This window comes from Callithrix jacchus, chromosome 1 (genome assembly GCF_049354715.1).
Source record: "Callithrix jacchus isolate 240 chromosome 1, calJac240_pri, whole genome shotgun sequence".
Lineage (NCBI taxonomy): Eukaryota > Metazoa > Chordata > Mammalia > Primates > Cebidae > Callithrix > Callithrix jacchus.
Genome location: NC_133502.1, coordinates 111,393,177 through 111,413,892, shown reverse-complemented (window position 1 = coordinate 111,413,892; position 20,716 = coordinate 111,393,177). Strand labels below are relative to the sequence as shown.

The 20,716-nt window shown below is 42.1% G+C and overlaps 1 protein-coding gene across 2 annotated transcripts in view; it reads right to left on the bottom strand.

Moving 5' to 3' along the window:
• Nucleotides 1-20,716, bottom strand: part of RCL1 (RNA terminal phosphate cyclase like 1) — a 63,417-nt gene that overhangs the window by 2,664 nt on the left and 40,037 nt on the right. For both annotated transcript variants that reach the window (XM_002742905.7, XM_035305124.3), the window contains 3 exons: nucleotides 16,764-16,889; nucleotides 13,417-13,573; nucleotides 8,205-8,308 (listed from right to left, as the gene is read on the bottom strand). In XM_002742905.7, the coding sequence (XP_002742951.1) occupies nucleotides 8,205-8,308; nucleotides 13,417-13,573; nucleotides 16,764-16,889 (387 nt within the window). The remainder of the gene's footprint in view (nucleotides 1-8,204; nucleotides 8,309-13,416; nucleotides 13,574-16,763; nucleotides 16,890-20,716) is intronic.

Sequence of the window (20,716 nt, the reverse complement as noted above, 5' to 3'; positions counted from 1 at the left end):
GAGATTCAAGATGTAGCTGTAAGAGCTAAAACTATAAGGTTCACACACACAAAAAAAATACAGGAGTAATATTCATTACCTTGGGCTAGGCAACAGTTTCTTAACCGTTTCTTAAATAAAAACCAAAACGATGGCAATAAGAAAAAAATAAATTGGACTTCATCAAAATTAAAATACTTTGTGCATCAAAGGACACTATCAAGAAAGTAAAAAGACAACCTACAAGATTGGAGAAAAGATCTGCAAGCCACATACAAAGGTCAGGTATCTCGACTACATAAAGAACTTCTACAACTCAGTAACAAAAAGACAAATAACCTAATCAAATGATGGGAGAATACAGGCACGGTACCTCATACCTGTAATCCCAACACTTTGGGAGGTCAAGGTAGGCAAACTGCTTGCCTGGAGTTCAAGACCAGTCTGGTCAACATATTAAGACCCCCATCTCTACAAAAAACTTTTTCTTAATTAGATAGACATGATGGCATGAGCCTGTAGTCCTAGCTACTCGAGCTAATTACACTACTGTACTTCCACCTGGGCAGCAGAGTAAGTAACTCACAAAAAAAGGAAAAAAAAAAAAAAAGATGGAAGATGTCTAAATGGACATGTCTGCGCAAATATCCAATAAGCACATAAAAACATGGTAAACATCAATGGTTATTTGGGAAGTGAAAATCAAAAACACTATGAAATATCACTTCATACCCAATAAGATGGCTATAATAAAAAAGACATACAATAACAAGTGTGGGTGAGGAGGCAGAACAATCTGGCAGTTCCTCAAAATGTTACATAGAGAGTTACCACATGATGTGGCAATTCTCTTAAGAATATATATATATATATATATATATATATATATATATATATAGCATATCATACACACACACACAAACTTGCATGCAAATGTTCATAACGGCCTTATTAACAACAGTCAAAAAGTAGAAGCAACCCAAATGTCTATCAACTGATAAATGCATAAAATGTGGTATATCCATTCAATGGAAGATTTTTCTTTTCTGCCATAAAAAAGGAATGAAGTACTGATACATGCTACATCAATGAACCCTGAAAACATTATGCTAAGTGAAAGAATCCAGTCATAAAGGACCACATAGTGTATGATTCTATCTACAGAATATGAAAAACCCACAACAGGTAACTCCATCACAGACACAGAAAGGAGATTCGTGGTTGCCTGGGGCTGGGGCGAGTGGGAAGAATGGGAGAGATTGTGAGCCGGCACAGGATTTCTTTCTGGGGGTAATAAAAATGTTCTAAAATTAGATTGTGGCTGTGGTTACACATGTCTGTGAATATGCTAAAAAACCTTTAAACTGTATACTTTAAATGGGCAAATTGTGTCATATGTGAATTGTATCTCAATAAAGCTTTTTAAAATAAAGAAATAAATACATATTTGCCATGTTAAAAAAACAAAAAGTTGATATTGGTTCTTACCCCTACTCAGTGTATACCAACCTGCATATAAAGTCTGCCTTGATGAATTTCCCTCACACTCCCACCCACCTGTGCTAACAGCACTGATAAATATAGTCAAGGGAAGGAAACAGAAATATGGAGAGAAGGGGGCCCGAACAATTCCTGACCCTGTGGCTGAAGTGACCAGCACCATCAGGAGCTGAGATGAAACATTAACAACCCCAGAGTGTAGGAGTGCCTGTCAGTGCTGGATGCTCACAGAAAAATCTTCCCAATTCATTGCTTTCTCTTTCACCTAAGAATGTGCAACTTCATCTCCACCTTTAAAATAACATCCCATTTGTCAACTCTTCAATGAAGCCTTTCCTAACCCATAACCTCCACCCCAAACAATCTTTCCCTCCCCTCCAGTTTTCCATAGCATTCTCTGCTCATAGTGTCTAATTAAATGCTTATGCGTAACTGTCCCCTTCTCTCTCATTAAATTATACAAGTACCTCAAGGGCAATGCTTTTCTCCATCACTGAACCCCTTATTCAAACAAGGCACTGTATACGGTTCTCAGTAAAGAGGCACTGAATAGAATTTAGGGGTTGGGGTAAACAACTTCCAACATTCTTGGCAGTTAAGGGAAGTCAGCTCTTTCCCTGCTGGCTTTCCTGTCTTACTAACCAATTAAATTTCTGTTGTCGTTGCTTTCTATCCATCACACCATCTCCCCACCCTGTCCTAGGGAAAAAAGAAAACACATCAAACCACAGATAAACAGTCCACATCTGTGGGTAAAGCTTCCAGCTGGCAGCAACTCAGAAAAAGTCATCTCACCCACCCACTCATCTGCATCTGAAGGAGAAAACAGATTGGTCTCTCTTTTGCTGTTGCCTCAAACTAACACAGGCCTGGGGCATGCTCTACTCCCAGGGTCTCACCCAGCCTACTTCACTCTGAATCATTCAACTGTGCTTGAAAAACCAGATACCCTCCCCAGCTGGCAGAATTCCTATGGGGTCTCAGCTTGCTTCTGATTTCTTTGAGAAGGATGGGAGGAACACAGGCTCGAGTGTGCAGGCCTGTGTATTTGCAGGTTTGGGGTATTTGTAGCCTTTGGAACAGTTAGAAAAAGCAAAGTTAGTTCCACTTTTTACATAATGTTCTGCCAACCCCTCAGCCTGTCCAAGGAAGACTGTGTAAGAGACTGGATTAAGGTACATGTCAGAATCTTTCCCCCACCTATAGGCCCATTCTCCCTATGAGTCTGGTAGCTGGGATATTAAAGAGCAAAAATGCTCAGAACCTGAGAAGTAAGCACAGCCAATATTAAGTCCCAGCAACAGTCTCCTTAAGAAAACAAAAAGCAAATGAAGAGTAAGCGTGTCCTGTATCTACATGCAGTTGAACAGTTCCGTCCAGTGCTGGTCCACGTCCTTCTCCATAGTCCAACAGCTCTCCACAGCTACAGAGGCACTGAGGCACCACCTCTTGAGTTCACAGTTCTCTGCCCCTCTCTTCCACAGCACTGCAGTGGAGATTCACACTTCCTAGATACAACCACACAGCCACACAGCGAGGACAGAGAGACCCACCACTCAGTGAGAGCAGCTCTGCCTTTCAACGAGTAAACCACCCACACAGAGCAAATAGTAGCTTTTCAGAAGAAGCATTCTAGGCAGTAGGGACTCTAGCAACTCCTGTAGAAAGGATTTTCTAACGCTTTTCTTAGAGAATGCTTATCTGCAGTGAGCCTTTTTTTTTGTCCCCCAGGACAAAATGATTTTCAGAAAGCAAAAAGCAACTGACTTTTCTAAGAAAGCCTCTAGTCCATCTGACAAGCAGGTTTCAGAGAATTCTGGAGCAGAGATAACTTTTCCTGTATATTTTCAAAAGGTGAGTTGTTGCCACTGCCACTGTTGGTCAACAGGAAAGGCCATGAGGTTCATGGTCATGGCCCATAGAATCCCAGCTGCCCAGGATTTGACAGGCTGCCAGACCCAACCCTTAAACACAGCCCCTCCCACCAGACCCTTCTTCTGAAGCATGGGGTGAGGGCAATCATGGGGTGAGCCCTCTCTCTGGCAGCTCCCACAGGCACAAACCACAACAGAGGGTCCTGCATCCTGCTCCACTAAGCCACCTGGTTTCTATGCCACTGGATATGGGAAAAAGCTGGGGTTACCTACATCTCAGGTGTAAGCAGATGCTCTGGAAGTTAAAGGGAACGATCTGGAGATAACAAAAGGATTTGCTCGATGGGATCCTCAAAGTAATTACATGGCAGCTTTTAAAAATGCTGCTGATGCTTTTTCTGCTGAATAGTGGCTTTTCCCAAGAAAAGACCAGCTGACCTCTGCTCCAAAAATGAAGTTACTACCTTCAGTTACTTAGGTAGCAGGACACAGAGAACCAGGCTAGCTGCACTGTCAGGAGATGGGGTCCCAGGCCCAATTCAGCAAGATCTCACCATGGGCAGGTCACTGACCTCTTTTTTATCTGAGAAGTAAGGCTATCACTTGCTTTTACTATATGCCAAATATGTTCTGAGGCTCAAACATTAGGTGACGGGGCTTTACAGTATCTAAACGCTTCACAATCCTAAGACACAGTGGTACTGTGCAAGCTCACAGAGTGCAGTAAGGCCACTGAACCCAAGGAGCAGCAGGCTTGGCCGGCAGTGCCCAGTTCCCTGCGCATGATCTCATTGGCTCTTCACAGGGCTGTGCTTAAGACTGAGTGGACCAGGAAGCCCCCAATCAGTAGGTGTTTCACAAGGACAGTGTCTTCTAGCACCCCAGCACTTCTGCAAGTCATGGAAAAAGGTCATTAATTAAAGCTAGAAAAAAAAACAAAGTAATGGTTTATTTTAGATTTCCAACTAAAGATAGAAGATCATACTACAGCAGAATTTGAAATGAGGACTTTGCTGAAAAGAGGTAGCATGGCATCCTGCCTCAGGCAAGGTGCCTGGAGCTCAGCGATATGGATGGAACCCCAGCTCTTACATAAGAGCACAGTGGTTAAGGGAAGCAGTGACTGCAGCAGACTGTCCAGGTTCGAACCCCACTTACTGTCTGTGTGACCCTGGGCATGTAACTTGACCTCTCTGTGCCTCAGTCCCATCACCTGTAAGATGGTGCATATGATAGTACTTGCCTTTTTCACCCTTATAAGGTATGCTGAAAACTAAATGAGTTAATATGTGTGAGCACTTAAAACAACATCTTGCACATAGTAAACATGGTGTTTTTTAAACAAACATCTACCTTAAGATCAAATAAGATGTATGTAGTTTGCTCAGTAATGTGATTAGGGAAAGTCAGTCACAAAAATAACTAGAAATTAAAAATTTTTGATCCATAATCAAAAATTAACGGATAGAGATTTATAGGTAGCTGTTAACTCATAATTACAATGCCTTTAAAGCTAAAATCACCCAAAGCAAGTAGACTAGGCCTCCTGGGGTTCAAAGTGACCTGACCAGGCTACTCTGGGCACATTGCCTATGGGATAGCCCTGCTCCTCAAGAAGCAGTTAAAAAAAAAACTAAAACAAAGTGACCTGACCAACAGACTTTCTGCAGCAGAGTGAGCAGGTATCCAGGAAGGAACCACAGCACCAGCACTAACAGCTCCTCAGGTGCGCTGCCAGGAGCACTAAGCATCTGACTTCATCTAAGCTTCGTTCCATCTTCACAAGTCCAGGACTTCAGGACCATGCACCTTATCTACAGATGACACCAAGGCTCCGAAATGCTAAATATCATTCCTGCAGTCTCCTGGTGGCATGTGGCAGAGCCTTAAGTCCAGATAGGCTGGACTCCAAGGCCTGTGGACTAGCAGAATGCAGAGTGCTCTGGTAACTACAGTCTCATTCCACGAACAATTTCTGAAAATGCTAATGAAGATGCATCTTAATTTTTGCTTATTTTTCTCGCTGTTAATTCAAAAGCATAAATCCTCCCTAAACTGTAAAATTATTGTTGAGTGGACGGTACAACTACTGTCACTAACTGTAAGCCACCTAAAACTCAACAAATTTAACAGAAATAGAATCATTATATACCAGTGATTATCCAGTATTATTTTATTCTACTGAAAAAAAAAAATCTCTTGGGCCTTTCTAAAAGAGTTTCACACATACAGACTTACTTTCTCAAGTAGTACAGAAAACCACCAACAGCAATCCCAATGCTCTTTAAAAAGACATTTAAAAAGCTATTTTATAGAAATAAAAACAGGTGAAAACTGCCTAAAGCAATGCCTTTTTTAAAAAAAACCAAGGAGGGTCTTGCTTCTGGTTTTCTTTAGGAATCTGAGGTTTCACAAAACATGTTTCTATGACTTTAAACTGCACATAAAAATAAATGTGTTGACTTGGTCTCCAAAGGTCTTGAATCCAGCTAGAAAAACTGTTCCCCCACCAAGATGGTCCTCACATGGATTTCACCTCTTTTTTATCCTCATCTGTACTCACAAATACAATGTTAACTTTGCCTGCTGGGTCCTGCCTTTGCCCTTCGTCTCTTTATGCTGCTGGAGTTGTCCACAGTGATTAGGGGCAGAAGTGTACTAAACAGATCCAGCCTTCTTGAAAATAGACTCCATTACCCATCCTTATGCTAGCTTACCAAAAAGAAAGGAGGCTTCCCTTTCCACCCTGCAGACCCCTCTGCACAAAGCCCTGAGAGGCAGGAGACTGTCTCCAAGCCCAAGCCTCAAGATGTATCATCTTACAACTTGTGCTACTCCTTTAAAGCTCCATTCAGAGCAGGACACTTTGTTTTCCCAGGAAAGGAAGTCATTTTAGGCAACTTTTTTGGACGAAAAGACATTACAATTAATGTTTGGTGAGAAGATGTGTTGAAGAGGACACAGGAACTTTTTAAAACGTCCAGTCACATCTTGTATATCTCCAGAAAGCTTGAAAAGATTATACAGGTCCTGGAGCCAAACTGAAAAAGATCTCAAAAAGCCAAAAAAAAAAAAAAGTATCAAGTAAAAATAAAAATATATATTCCATTTTCACATAATGTTCTGCCAAACCCCATGCCCCAGAACCACACACAATCAAGACGCCCCATACCCCATACTGTGTGTACAAGCAGGACTTCCTCGTTCCTGAAGCAGGGGCTGGGAAATAGCAGCTATGAGCCCAGCTATAAAGCTGGCAGGGGGCCATGGCGGTCACACAGCTGGCAGCGGCCTCCAGTGAGCTCTCTATACCTAGAGTGAGTCTCTGCACCCAGGGTGCTGTTCTCCCAGCCCTCACCTCCTCTCTAAGGGCTTAACTACCAAGTCTATTTTAGCAATGTTTACTACTGATGTTACCATGCCATTTAGGATTGCTAAACTTTAGGTTTCCTGTCCTGCGAAATACTTTTACACAAGTTATCAGGAGATAATGCCGCCCTCACCAGTTTCCTGCTTACTGGTCTTCCCTCTCTGCTAACAGAATGTATTCTCTTCCATTTTCCTGTTCCAAAAAACGTCCCACCACCAATTCCAAAAAAAAAAAAAAAGCCTCCAAAAGAATTTCTTTTGAGCTCCTGGTTTTCATGCCACCAAAACCATGGCCCAAGGCTGCATAGCCCCACCACAGTCCTCACTCCTTTCTCAATGTGATGGCACCACCATTCTTCAGTTATCACAGTACTGTACCTTTCAGATATACAGCATCGGTACCATGATAACCGAAAAAGGACAGTTCAGTCTCATATCTACCTGAATATTCCCTGCCACCCAGCTCACCACCCACAGATGGCCATATGATGATCTCTAAGCATACGAGCACGTGTAAACACACACACACACACGCAATGTCAGTGCTCAAATAGGCTGTTTGCCGCAACCTCATTTACTATCGATGGGAAATGCTTCTTTTACTGTGTCATTTATAATTCAAGTCTTCCGACAACCTATTCTTTTTGAGGAGTGCTTGCTTTTATACCACATCAATCAACTTCTGCTAACATTCAATGGCCCAAACTCACTTCTACAATTCCTTTGTAGTCCGGCAGCATTAATACAAACTCATCCTTTTGTTATCTTTTCCAGTGAGCTCATACCCTATCATTTTAGACAAAAAGCCTGTTTTCCCATAGCAAGTTAGACAGCTAGGGAAGAGAACAATTAAAAAAAATAGTAGGCCGGGCGTGGTGGCTCAAGCCTGTAATCCCAGCACTTTGGGAGGCCGAGGCGGGTGGCTCATGAGGTCAAGAGATCAAGACCATCCTGGTCAAAATGGTGAAACCCCGTCTCTACTAAAGATACAAAAAATGAGCTGGGCATGGTGGCGCGTGCCTGTAATCCCAGCTACTCAGGAGGCTGAGGCAGGAGAATTGCCTGAACCCAGGAGGTGGAGGTTGCGGTGAGCCAAGATTGCGCCATTGCACTCCAGCCTGGGTAACAAAAGCAAAACTCGATCTCAAAAAAAAAAAAAGTAACAAAATCCAAGCTACACTGAACCAGGAGTTTGCCTCTAACATGGAAACAAAATCTAAAGCACAAACAAAATAACTGCCCAACAGAGATCACACAACTTTAGTTACATGGGATTGAGGAAGGAAAGAAAAGCAAAAATCCTTGTACATCTTGTATGTTAAAATAAACACCAGGTTAAGAGTGACAACTGCTGGCTTATTTGATGATCAATACAAGCAGGTGTTCACAGTGCAGGCTCTGTTCAGCACAACACCTTTGTCATTTTGGGCAATGAGAAAATTAAACCGGACAGAATAATGAGGTTGAAAAATAATAACTTACGTGTAGGGAGAGAGAGGGCCTAGCAGGACTTTGGAAACATCCTGCTGTCCAAGGGTCATAAGTAGTAGCGCCAGGCTTTGGTTGGTTGAGTCTACACATCCACCCTGTAAACACAAATTAATAATTGTACAAACCAGAAAACAGAAAGCCAACAAAAGAGAGGAGGAAAAAAAACCTCAGCAACATACAGTTACAATATCAAAATCCACAGAATAGCAGAATGCAAAGTTCAAGCAGTAATAAAACAGAATACAGGTCTTATAAAAGTAATTCCTATATCAACTAACCGTAGAGGGCTAAACTAACAGTTAATTAGAGCAACTGTAATAGCTGAGCTGAGACTACCAGACTTTCAAATTTTCTTAAGTGAATCTAGCTAAAAAAATGAAACTTTTCCTTTGTAATTAAAGCAGCAGCAGGAGGACATCATTTTTATTGAGTATAAGCAAAAAAAGCTTAATCAGTTCTAGAAGATGTAGAGTTAATTCCAAGAGTTAAGTGGATGACGCTCATATTTATTTAATCAGTCCCAGAACAACACAGTCTCTCTAACATGCAATGGCCTTTTCCTGGTCTTACTTTTACACTTACACAAATACATTCAAAACTGCTTGCTATGCACTATTAACTTCTCTTCTTTATCTCCTCCTGAGTGCCTTAAAACTGAAGAATTGTTAAGGTTAGATCCCTCCATTCTTATTACTTATATATTACTCCTTCCACCCCCTTTTCCTTCCTTTTCTTCCAAATTAATCAGCAGAACAGACTTCTCTTCAAACACTTTCTCCTGAGGCACAACAGCTTTGGCTGCCTTTCTTCTTTTGTTTTTGATTGCTTCCACTAGATGCATACATAAGTATACAAACACGCATTCTGATCATTCTGGAATAACTTTATTTAAAATGTATTGTACATAGTGAAAGAAGGATGACCTTGAATTTCTACATATTTTGTGTAGGTCACAATTAGAAATCCAGTCTCTGATCAAGGCAAGTTACTATCCAAGGCTAGACTGAACAGGATAGGTGGCCAACAGTGCTGTTCATCTGGGTACAACTGCCCCTCCCTCCTTTTTAAGGCATGTAGGGTAGGAAATAAATCCATTTTCAGATGCTGACACTCATTCTCTGGCTGTGAGAAGTCATTTAGTAGCCCTAATAATGGTGCAGGAAATAAGGGGATTGATCCTACTGCTAGACTTTATGAAAATCTACTGCACTTCCCTAAACTACCTAAGTTAATAAGGGACAGGGAACAATATATTATATTACATAGCAAATTTTAGGACAAGGAGAGTTCCTTTTCTACCCAAAAAGAAAAACCTGACCCATGGAAAATATGAGGACCAGCAAAACTGTTTTACAGATCTTGCTACCTTTCATAAGACCACCTAAAATTAAAGTGTTCTCTTCAGTCTCTTCTTCCTATCACTGTTGTTATTTCACCATTATAGACTGGACCAATATTTTAATGTAATAGATATGCTAAGGTCCCTGTACAAGAAAAGAAGAACGTAATGATGGGGAAAAATAAAATACCAGAGCCAGTGAGGAACTGCCAAGTGGCCAGCCTGGAAGGCACTGCTACTGCCTGTGGAGAAGCATATACAGAAGAGAGAAATTGGGTAGCTCAACTAAGGCATGGCTTTCTGAAATGGGTTGAGAATTTCAACTCTGTCCCAGTAAAGTGAGAAGCCAGTGAAGGTCTCTGTGTACAGGAGTAAAGAGATCAGGTCAGTATTTTAAGGGAAGATTTAGACTGTAAAGGATGCTAGGATGGCCGGGCGCGGTGGCTCAAGCCTGTAATCCCAGCACTTTGGGAGGCCGAGGCGGGTGGATCACGAGGTCAACAGATCGAGACCATCCTGGTCAACATGGTGAAACCCCGTCTCTACTAAAAATTACAAAAAATTAGCTGGGCACGGTGGTGCGTGCCTGTAATCCCAGCTACTCAGGAGGCTGAGGCAGGAGAATTGCCTGAACCCAGGGGGCGGAGGTTGCGGTGAGCCGAGATTGCACCATTGCACTCCAGCCTGGGTAACAAGAGCGAAACTCCGTCTCAAAAAAAAAAAAAAAAAAAAGGATGCTAGGATTTGGAAAGAACTTCTCCGCTGGAAGTGCAGAGAGCCAGTAGCCATAATCCAGTTGTAGAGTGGAGCAGCAAGGCAGGCAGTAGATGCAATAGTAAAAAGGATGGAAAGAAAAGGCAGTTCCAGAAAGCCTGGGACAGAATCAAGAAGGCTTGGTAACCAATGAGACATAAATGGAACAGGAGGGATTTGATCAGAGTCTTAAAACTTGATAAACAGCACCTTCAAAAGGGATGGATTTTTTACTACTCATATCACAACACAACTCTTCAGAAAATTATTCAGAAAAATATGAAGTATTTCCATCCTTTTAATAATTAAAGATCATACACACACAAAGGAAGTTCTCTGAACGACTAAAAGAAAATGAAACAAACTGTTCCAGGCACAATGGAAGACTGAAAGTAGATCTCAACTAAAGAAAACAAAAACTGCCAGGCACGGTGGCTCATGCCTATAATCTCAGCATTTTTGGAAGGCAGAGGCAGGTGGATCACTTGAGGTCAGGAGTTCAAGACCGGCTTAGCCAACACGGCAAAACCCCATCTCTACTAAAAGCACAAAAATCAGCCTGGCATCGTGGCGCATGCCTGTAATCTCAGCTACTCAGCAGGCTGAGGCAAGAGATTTGCTTTTACCCGGGAGGTGGAGGTTGCAGTGAGCCAAGATCATCACTACACTCCAGCCTGGGCAACAGAGCAAGACTTTGCCTCAAAAAAAATAAAAACAGAAAGGAAAGAAAGGGAAGGGAAAGGGAAGGGGGAAAGGGAAGGGGGAAGGCGGAAGGGGGAAGGGGGAAGGGGGAAGGGGGAAGGGGGAAGGGGGAAGGGGGAAGGGGGAAGGGGGAAGGGGGAAGGGGGAAGGGGGAAGGGGGAAGGGGGAAGGGGAAGGGAGAAGGGAAGGAAAGGAAAGAGAGAGAGTTAAAGAACCTAATTTAAACTGCATGTTTTTCCTCTTGTGGACTGGTTAGGCTATGCTTTCACTGAAGCTTATAACCTGCTATTTCTAGGGATATAAGCCCCACACTCTAGCTGTGCCCACAGGCTCCTACTGGACTACTGTATAATATGACGCTTCCAATTCTCCCAAGGTCTATTAGAAAGGGATGGAAGTGTCCCCACAGTTAGAGGACCACTACAGGACCAGCGACTGCCAGCCAAGAAAAGGAATCCTGCACAAAAAGGGGCCCAGGGACCCACATCACATGCACTGTTTTCCACGCCCCCTACAAATAAGTAGACCATGAATTAAGTAACTGGCAGGGCAACCTCTTGATCATCTACCCCAAACTTTTAGTTACTACCCATTTTCCAAAAAAATTATTAAATTTAGCATAAAAAATTAAACTGATTTAGCACCAAAAAATCTGAGGTCAGACCTTGACTGCACAAGACTTGTCAAAGAATACCTCCTCCTTCAGGAAGATTTCATCTCCTCCTTCTACTATTTCCCAGGTGAATGCCAAGTAGAGGGGCTGGAGCCACTTTCCTGAAAATACAACTAGAGGTCCACTGTCTTCCATTTTTAATTAGATGGTCATTAAACAGAGCCATTTAGGACCTGGAAATTTTAATTAATTCTGAAACAGCTCATTCTCATGTGTTCCATCTTGGACCAATGAGACATTTTCAAGAATAGTGACTTGAATCAGGGGAGTATACTGTAAGTATTAGCTGTTTTCCACTGTGAGGCTGGTCTGAGGATCAGTACCCATGGATATTCAGGCTTCAACCTACCACCCTGATTAATAAACTGAACCAGTGGCGAAAGGAAGAATTAAAAGAAAACCTAAATTGCCACTTTTCCTGTTTTACTGATTTTATTTCACTTGGCTTAGATGTGATTTTTGCTACCTTATTAAACAGGAAAGCTTCCTTGGAGACCAGAGAGATGCCTGAGAACTGAGAAGAAATACACAAAGCAATACAAAGACAGAAGTCTCTTTAGCTCCTTAGGGGAAGAAGAGAGACATTTTACAAACTTTATACACCATACAACAGCAAATCACCTAAAGGACAGATCTTGCTGATGTTCAGTTCAAGAATCTGGGAACGAACAGAAAGGGCAGAGAAATGACCACCCCTCAGAGCCTTTCCTAGACTCTACATGTGAGAGAAAAGGTTTCACCTTCCTGATATGGGACCAAGGCAAAAGATGGTGCAGACTCACAGAAATCTTAGACCCAGATTTGTGACCCTCTTCTACCCAAGTATAAGGGATCTCAGTGAATATACTTTTTAGGCAACTGTATCTTATTCTTGCTGCCATCATCTCTCCTCCTAATTTCTCCCTTACTTTAGGTCACCTCACCTATTTTGAGGAAACAGTAAAAGTATGTGCATGTATATGTGCCTGTCACATGAATGGATCAACAGAGAAAGACTGTGGCAACTGAGACGGCAGGTTGGTCTGAGCTGTGTCCCATCAGCAGAGCTGCAGAAACAAAATGAAAACCAGTTGAGTCTGTCTTCACCATCAGTTCACTCTTTCTCCATTCCATGTCTTCAGGTTTTTCAAAGCTTCTGCCATGTTCTGTCACATGCCTGCCTTCCCTACGCTTTTTAAAAAAATTTTTCTTCTTTTTCTTTTTTGATACTCTACCCTGTTAACTGAGATTCTGTACTCTAGAATGCATTGCAAAACCTAGCCTGTTGCCATTGTTTTATATACGAATCAAGTGTCACATACAAATCCAGATCTCTAGCTTCTCTTGAAAGATCTAAAAACAATGAGCCCACATTCCCACATGGCAGCAGTCAGGGGGTGCTGGGACGGTACTCTCTTTGGTCAGGGCACTGTGTCAGCCACCACCTTATCTTACCTACTTCATTTTTTTAGCCTTCTCTTTCCTTCATGACTGTTCCAGTTCTTTCCTTGGCTCACTGTCAAAACTTACCTGCCCTGTGTCTCAACCCAGTGGGGCTAGATCTCTACTCACTGACTAGTTCAACTAATCCATTAAACTAGTTAATGCTGAACTGCTTACTGCATAGTTTACCTCGAGCCAAGGTTACCTCCTTGGCTCGAGCCCTTGAAAGAGAAGGAAGGCTGCCAAGGGATGAGAATAAGAGACAACAAACTGCTTCCTGATCACTCCTGTATCGGAGGAGGCTCTGGACATACCCTGTAGATTTCCTCCAGCAGCAGCCGGGCACAGTTCCTGCCAAGGTCCTCCGGAAGTACTGCTGCTCCCTGGCCCTGGGGGTTGGAGGCCAGTTCAGCACTGAGGAAGGTGCCACTGGTGGTCTCAGCAACCAGTGACAACCCAAAGCCCGGAGACCTGGAGATATAAAGGCACAAACACTGAGTAGGGTTAACCAAGTGAGGTTTCTACTCGCCGGCAAACAGAGAAGACAAACATTTTTTTTGGATGGCACTGTGTTCGAAGGCTTCTTTCTGGCTGCATTAACCTCAGAGTTACTACTAGTTTACTAGTTGCCCGAGAAAAGAAAATCAGTCCAAAAACAAGCACCTCTCCACAAAATTTTAAGATCTGACAGCTCAATTCTACTTTCCCAATGCCTGTTAAGTAGACACATCATCAGGAAACATACAGCAGCCTTCCCAGTAGTACAATCCATATGCAACACAAACCTGCTCCCTTTAACACAACTCAACACATGTTCATGCAATACTTTCTATGTGTCTGGCAGGAGACTAGCCAAAACACTTGTTTCAGTAAAACTATGTATAAAATTAATGATGTTTCAAATGCACTGTATGAGCTCACTATATGGAAGAACTATAGTAGACAGTTCTTAGCTTCTTAAGGAAAAAAAAAAATTGCTTGTCTATGCCCTCAAGGATTAACACCTGCCAAGGGAAGGGGGTACAATGAGTTACCCATTTCATCAAAGATTCTGGGGGGCACTCTGAGTTATGCTTAACAATATAACACTGTGCCACCCACCTATCATCATGAGACACCTAGAAAATTTTAGCATAATCCAAAGTTGCCTTTGAGTCACTTGACCAGCAGGAACAAGAAGGTGTTCAGCAGTGGCTGCAGGCAGTGGCATGCAAAAGTGAAGAATAGAAGAAGAAGGGGAGAGAAAGCAAGAAGACAAGCTGCCACTGCTGCTTTACCCCATTTACCTGCATTTCCCAAGATCTTCCATCTGTGTGAGTTTTCTGAGGTGTATTTGTCATTACAATAATCTTTATATAACTATAAATGTTATTCTATTTAACACAATAGAAAAGATGAAGGACACATACTAGGATCTACATAAATTACTCTAATTTCTCTTCCCAACTTGTGGGAAATACATGTTATCAGGCCTATTTCAAGTAAGGCTGACCAAGCTGCTGGTCATCAGGTGAGCTCATTAGAAACCAGCATTGGTATAGTTTGCAAAGGCCAGCCTCCACAGCTTTCCTTGGTAAAGGATCCAATTAAGAAAAAAATTAATTACCGTGACAGTTAAAATGGGACCACACTGGACTGATGTGCATGCTGGTCAAAGTGGTGACACAGGCCACCGAGAACTGCTGTCCCTAAGGTTCCAGGCCATGGCCACAACATAAACTCTTACCCTTACATCTGAACAAGCCTGACTTACTGGATACTTCACTGAATCAGAAGAGAGAAATACCCATCCATGACTTTATAGTTTTAATAACAGAGAAGGAAGAGCACTATTAGTCCTCTGTAACGGGAGATTTAAAAAAACCAAACACAAACTTAAATACCACATTGGTTTTACATGTAGTTTCTAAAATGGAGTTTGGAGTTGATGGTCCACAGTCTACATCATGTCCACGTCTTGATCTATGTGTAAGGGTTCTACTCACCATTAGCAAGTATGAACTTGACCACACTCTAGGGTCAGCTGAGTCAGTGGTATTACAAAAAGCCACACTATAAGCTGGTGGCAGCAAGGCCATCAGGCCTGCTTCTTTCCCAGTGAGAGGCCACGCAGAGAAGGGAGTATCAAGATGAAGCCATTCAGACAGCTTCTGCTGCTATCTATCCTCCCCCATCCCTCAGCAATCCCCTTTCTCCAGAAAATAGCTGACACGTAATTCCAGACCTGTGGCCAAGAGGAAAGGTAAAGGAAAGAAAAGCATCAGGAGCTACCATTTCTGTAGGACCTACTGTGCCAAACAGGGTATTAATGGCTTATATACGTGATCTTTACAATAACCCCACACGTAGGCATCATCACCCTCTATGTATGAATAAGGAAAATACTGTTGTTACTAGAATATAAACCAAAGGTTTAGGAGCATCATTGACTTTTCCAAGCCAGTAGGGCCAGCTTTGCCCAGAAATCCTTTCCCAACCCCAGTGTCTGATGCCACCAGTTTTGTTGCTTTGGACTATGAGTCTCGATTGTAGTTCTAAAACCACCTTCATCTTTCCGTTGGGCCTTATAAAGATCAAAGACTGTATAAAACACACATCCCCTCCTTTACTCTCTTTTCCTCTTCTTGCTGACATTAGAATAAACCACAGGTGAAACAGCTGTGGAAAAGGAGACTAGCCAAAATACTTGTTTCAGTAAAACTATGTATAAAATTATACATAGTTTAATTGGAAAAGGATCACCTACTGTATTCCTTAAGAAGCTGACTTCTTAACCTATAACAGTTAACCCCAGACTCGAATATTCTCATTTTTAGGAGGCACAACCTGTAAACCTCAGATATGAAGTGAAATGATGCTATCATTTACACTGAAATGATTCGTAAAACACAAAAACAAACAAAACCCACAAACAAGTAAAGTAAATTTGGCAAAATATTCACTGTCAACTACAGGCAGCAAAAGTCTATCTCGGTGCTCACTGTACTATTCTTTGATCTTTTCTATAGGCTTAACATTTTCCTAATTCAAGAAAGTGGCTTTAATTTGCTTCTCTAACTTCCTAGTTGCTAAATACACAAGCAAAGCCTAAAACAGGCATCTTCATTACATAGAACATTATTTTTTAAGAACTTATTTTCCTTATTTAGAATTATTTTCTAATTTTTAAAACTTTTATTTTTTAGTAAAGCAAAGGCTTTCACTAAACCAAATTTAAATCCGCAATAACAACTTACTCTGGATGTAAACATGTTGTTTCCACTGATGAACAGAGATGCTGACTTACACTTAGATAACAAAAGATTTTAACCCTATATTTTTATTTACTCAGAGTGGAAGAACCTGTTCAGTTTAATTTTTTGTTGGAACAGAGTGCAGATGGAATTTAAAGCTTAAAGTGTTGTGTATTAATAGATAGGTTTTAATTCCCCAAGGCTAGGAACCAGACCCTTAGCTTCCCGCACTAGTCACTGGGATGCTTTCCATGTGAAAGGCACTCAAGAAATGCCTGTTGGTGACAATGGCAAGAAGTCAAAGGGAAATTAATTCTGAAACTGTTCTTCCTCTGGCTGTGCAACCTCAGAGCTGGCAGTTTTTACTTCAACTAGAACAGGCATGTGAAAAAGCTGCAGAAACAGACTTCAAAAACACAGATACTTACTTCCCAGAGTTGACTCCTTTCATGTGATCTGTGTAAATATAGATATCAGGTATGAACTTGTTGAGGATGCTCCTTGCAGAATCCACAATCCGGTTTGCCATCTGAGGTGACACACGTACGGAGTACCTGCAGCCTCAAGTTAAGGATGTCATTCTGCTTGGACTCCAGGACAGACAAAAATCAGTTATAAAGCTGGCAAGTATCTGTGGAACTGCAGTAACAAACTGGGACTTCATAATCTGTTGTTTTCAAACTGTATTCACTAAATTAGTGCCATAATTAAATTTTTTTCATCATTATTATAAAAGGTCATGGCGAAAACATCCAAACAATATAGAGAGTGGAAAGCATAAAGCTGGAGTTCCTCAACCCCACACCTGACTTCCTACCCACACGGCTTCCCTAGAAATGGTTCCAGTCAATTTTGCAAGGTGTAAAGACTCCTGTCTCTCTGCGGGTCATGATCCAGGCTCCCTCTGAAGTACAACACTTAAGAAGACTTTTTCTATTCTCTGCCCACTCCCACTGCTGTAGCCAGTGAAACTCTCTCTTAAGAACCTAAGGCCAGAAAAGACACTGAATAGGACCTGGACGATTCCAATCCGCTTCCTGGTATGCTGACAGGAGAAGTGGAAAAAGTTCAGTGAAAGAACATGGTTGCTGCTATTTATAAATACCTAAAAAGGTTCTCCTAATATACAGAGTCTATTTTCTATTATTTAAGAATTAATTACTCCACTTGTGGATGACACAGCCTCCTCACACCTGCTACCTTATAGTCAAAATATTAATAATTAGCACTCCTACAACAGGGCACCCCAGAAAAGAAAGGAGGAAGATATTAGTAACTCAAGTGAAAGGCTGATGCTTGAGGAAATGGAAATTACTAACTAAAACTAGACTTTATAACAGAAGCTGGCTTTCCCCAACCACACATGTCAAAGAAAACATAAATATTTATTAAGCACTTCAATGTATAATATATGGTAAAGAGATGGCTATATATTTGGAACTAAAAAATGGAGAAATAACATGTGACCTTCCCACTACCCTGATACAAACCCAAGTGACAAGTCCAACAGGTAAAACAAGGTGTGTGATCTGCCCATTCCAGCCCAACTGTTCAAGAACTGCTGTCAATAACATATTTAATTTTCATTTGAGCTGCAGAAACAAAATGCTCAGAGACGATACAAGACCTGACCTGGCATCTAGCTTCCTTTTTGACCCATCCTGAACATTATACTAAAAGACCATTATTCTAAAAGCATTTTCTCATGCTGGTGACAGTCTCCCGGTAGCTACTGATCCTCCCAGATCTTGTTAGAGCCCCCAGCCTGCTCAGTGTGTCCATCCTCAGCTCTGCACCATCAACTCCTTCCACCTATCCAAACTGTCCAAATTCCTCAACCTGAGCTGTTCTGCCTCATTCTCCCAGCCCTGAGGTCCCAATCTCTCTTCTGAAAACCCTCCAGCCGGCACCAAGTGTGGTCTCCACTTGAACTTACCATAAATCTCTCTTCACATACACACATTTTGTTCTTGCTCTTCAACGAGACCGCACGCTCTATAGGGGCAAGGGCTTTATTTCTAAAATCCCTCACAACTCTAATACACTACTTTTGTACTCAGAAATGTTCAATAAATATTTGACTTGACTCAAAGGACAAACCTAAAATGAGGAAAGAGCAAAGAGGGATTTTTCAATACACACAAAGCCCAGTTACATCATCATCTCTTCAGTCCAGAATGTACTTTTGACCACAGACAGCTTAGACAAACAGTCCTGGGTCTCATACCCTTTGGACCAAGTGGGTGCTATTCTGAGGTCTGAGATTGCCCACTCTCCCCAGGAAAGCACAAGCAATATCATCATCCTAACACATAATCCCAAAGAGCTCATGGCTCCCAAAGTTCTTTCACATACATATCACCTTACTTTATGCTCACAGTAACCCAGTGGTATGAGGCACGGTTCCAAGTTCTAGGACTTACATTAAAGACAACTAAGACACAAAACTAAGACATTTGCTCAAAATTAAACAAATCTGACTCCCAAAAAGCATCTTCCTCCTCTCACTCATCCCAAGATACGGAAGCACAATGGGTCACTAAACAGTACAAATTCAGGGATAACAGAACCCTATATTAGAACTCAAGCAGTGAAATGAAGAAGGCAAAGAACTTTAAAGCCAGATACATCGAGCTGCTCAGGACCAGCTGGCTTGGCATGGATGTTCTACCAAGGAATAGCTAACAGTCCCCGAGTTCTAGAATTAGTTTATCTCCGTTCAAGTCCCAGCTCCAGCAAGTTGCATCATTCCAGGTCAATTGTGCTAACTTCTCTGTGCCATCATTTCCTAATCAGTAAAAGAAGGATAATTATATTTTCCTCACAGAGTTTAGAGACACAAATGAAATAAAATGCATGTAAAGCTCTTAATGCCTGGTGTGTAGCAGGAGCCCAGCAAACGTCAGCTATTGCTTTTCTTATTAATCATCCAAGATTCAAATCCCAAGCAGAGGTTCTTATTCTTTTAGGAATCAGAGAACTCTCTGAGAATCTGATGAAAGCTATGGACCCCCTCCTGAGACACATATATATACTCACACTCTTGCAGAAAAGTTTTCAGATTTATGAACCTCCCAAAGCCTATTTATGAAAACCATAGTAAGAACCAATACCAATGTACAAGTCCATAGCTACAGTCCATATGGGACTCCCACTCTTACCCTCCCGCAATGTTCCTTGTCAGAGAAAGCTAAGAGGGTATGCGTGCGTGCATGCACGTGTATGTGTCTGTTACAGTAGGTGGAGAGAGAGAAAGATAGCTTGATTCTCAAAGTACCTTCCCTATAGTCAAAGAAAAGAAACTAGATTATCCCACAGATTCCAACTTACCCCCTTTACTGTCAGTGTTTCACATAATTCTCATGTACCAAATCATGAGCTCCCAGGACAGCACTGTAAAACTAAAACAGAATGTTCCTTTCTCTTATGCCTCACATCAGGCAGGGGTGAGAATCAATGTGGGTGGCATTAAATAAAAAGTAACTACTGTCTAGTCACAGCTACTGGCAGAAACCAACATCAGCTCCCTCTGGGCCCTGGCTGGTAGGTCATCGTGCAGAATGCAGGAGGGAAAAGATGCACTTTGGAAGTAACTCAGTTAAAACCACAAATGCACACAAGAGAGTGAGGCCAGTTCTCCCAGTTCGAGCCCGCCTATGGAAAATACAACCTCCAAAGTTAGTCCAGTAGTCAATCAGCCTTGCAAGGAAAAAAACCACAAAACCAACTCAAGGCCTTTTCCAAAGGCAGCTCTTTTTTCCCAGGCTGCAAAACTGGCCAAGAAGGCAATCTCCATTCAAACCCACATTCCTTTGAGGTATTTGTGAAATGGGCAGCTCTGCAGACCAGTGGCCGAAATGTTTGGTTTACAGACAGGGATCTGAGCAAGGGCACTGTGTCAACTCTGCTGGGGAGCTGGGAGGAAGCCTCTAACAGTCAGAGATACACTGGGGATGATTTCTATGTCCTATCCCCTGCCTCCAGAAAGGGAGGAACTTGGGACCTCACAAGTGCCTTCCTTCCTGGATCAGGTTCTACATAGGGACAGTTCCAAGAACATTAGAGGGAGAAGCAAGGGAGGAACAAAGTTACACCCAAGGTGCTCGGGCACCGCAGCTCTTTCAGCTTTTATGTTCTCCCCTGTAAAACACTTCCCCATTTCCCGGCAAGATCATCAAAGGACACGAGCCATTTGCACACCCAGAGAGAACGGGGGGACCCTACTGTGATGAAACCCATGTTGTTAGGACAAGACTGTGTCAAAACAGAGCACACTGCCAGAAATCACATTTCCAGACTACAGAGACTGAATTCCAAATAAAGTTCACTGCCGCCAATACAGAATTAAGGAAACACATCTCAAGTAGGGAGGAAAAACAAC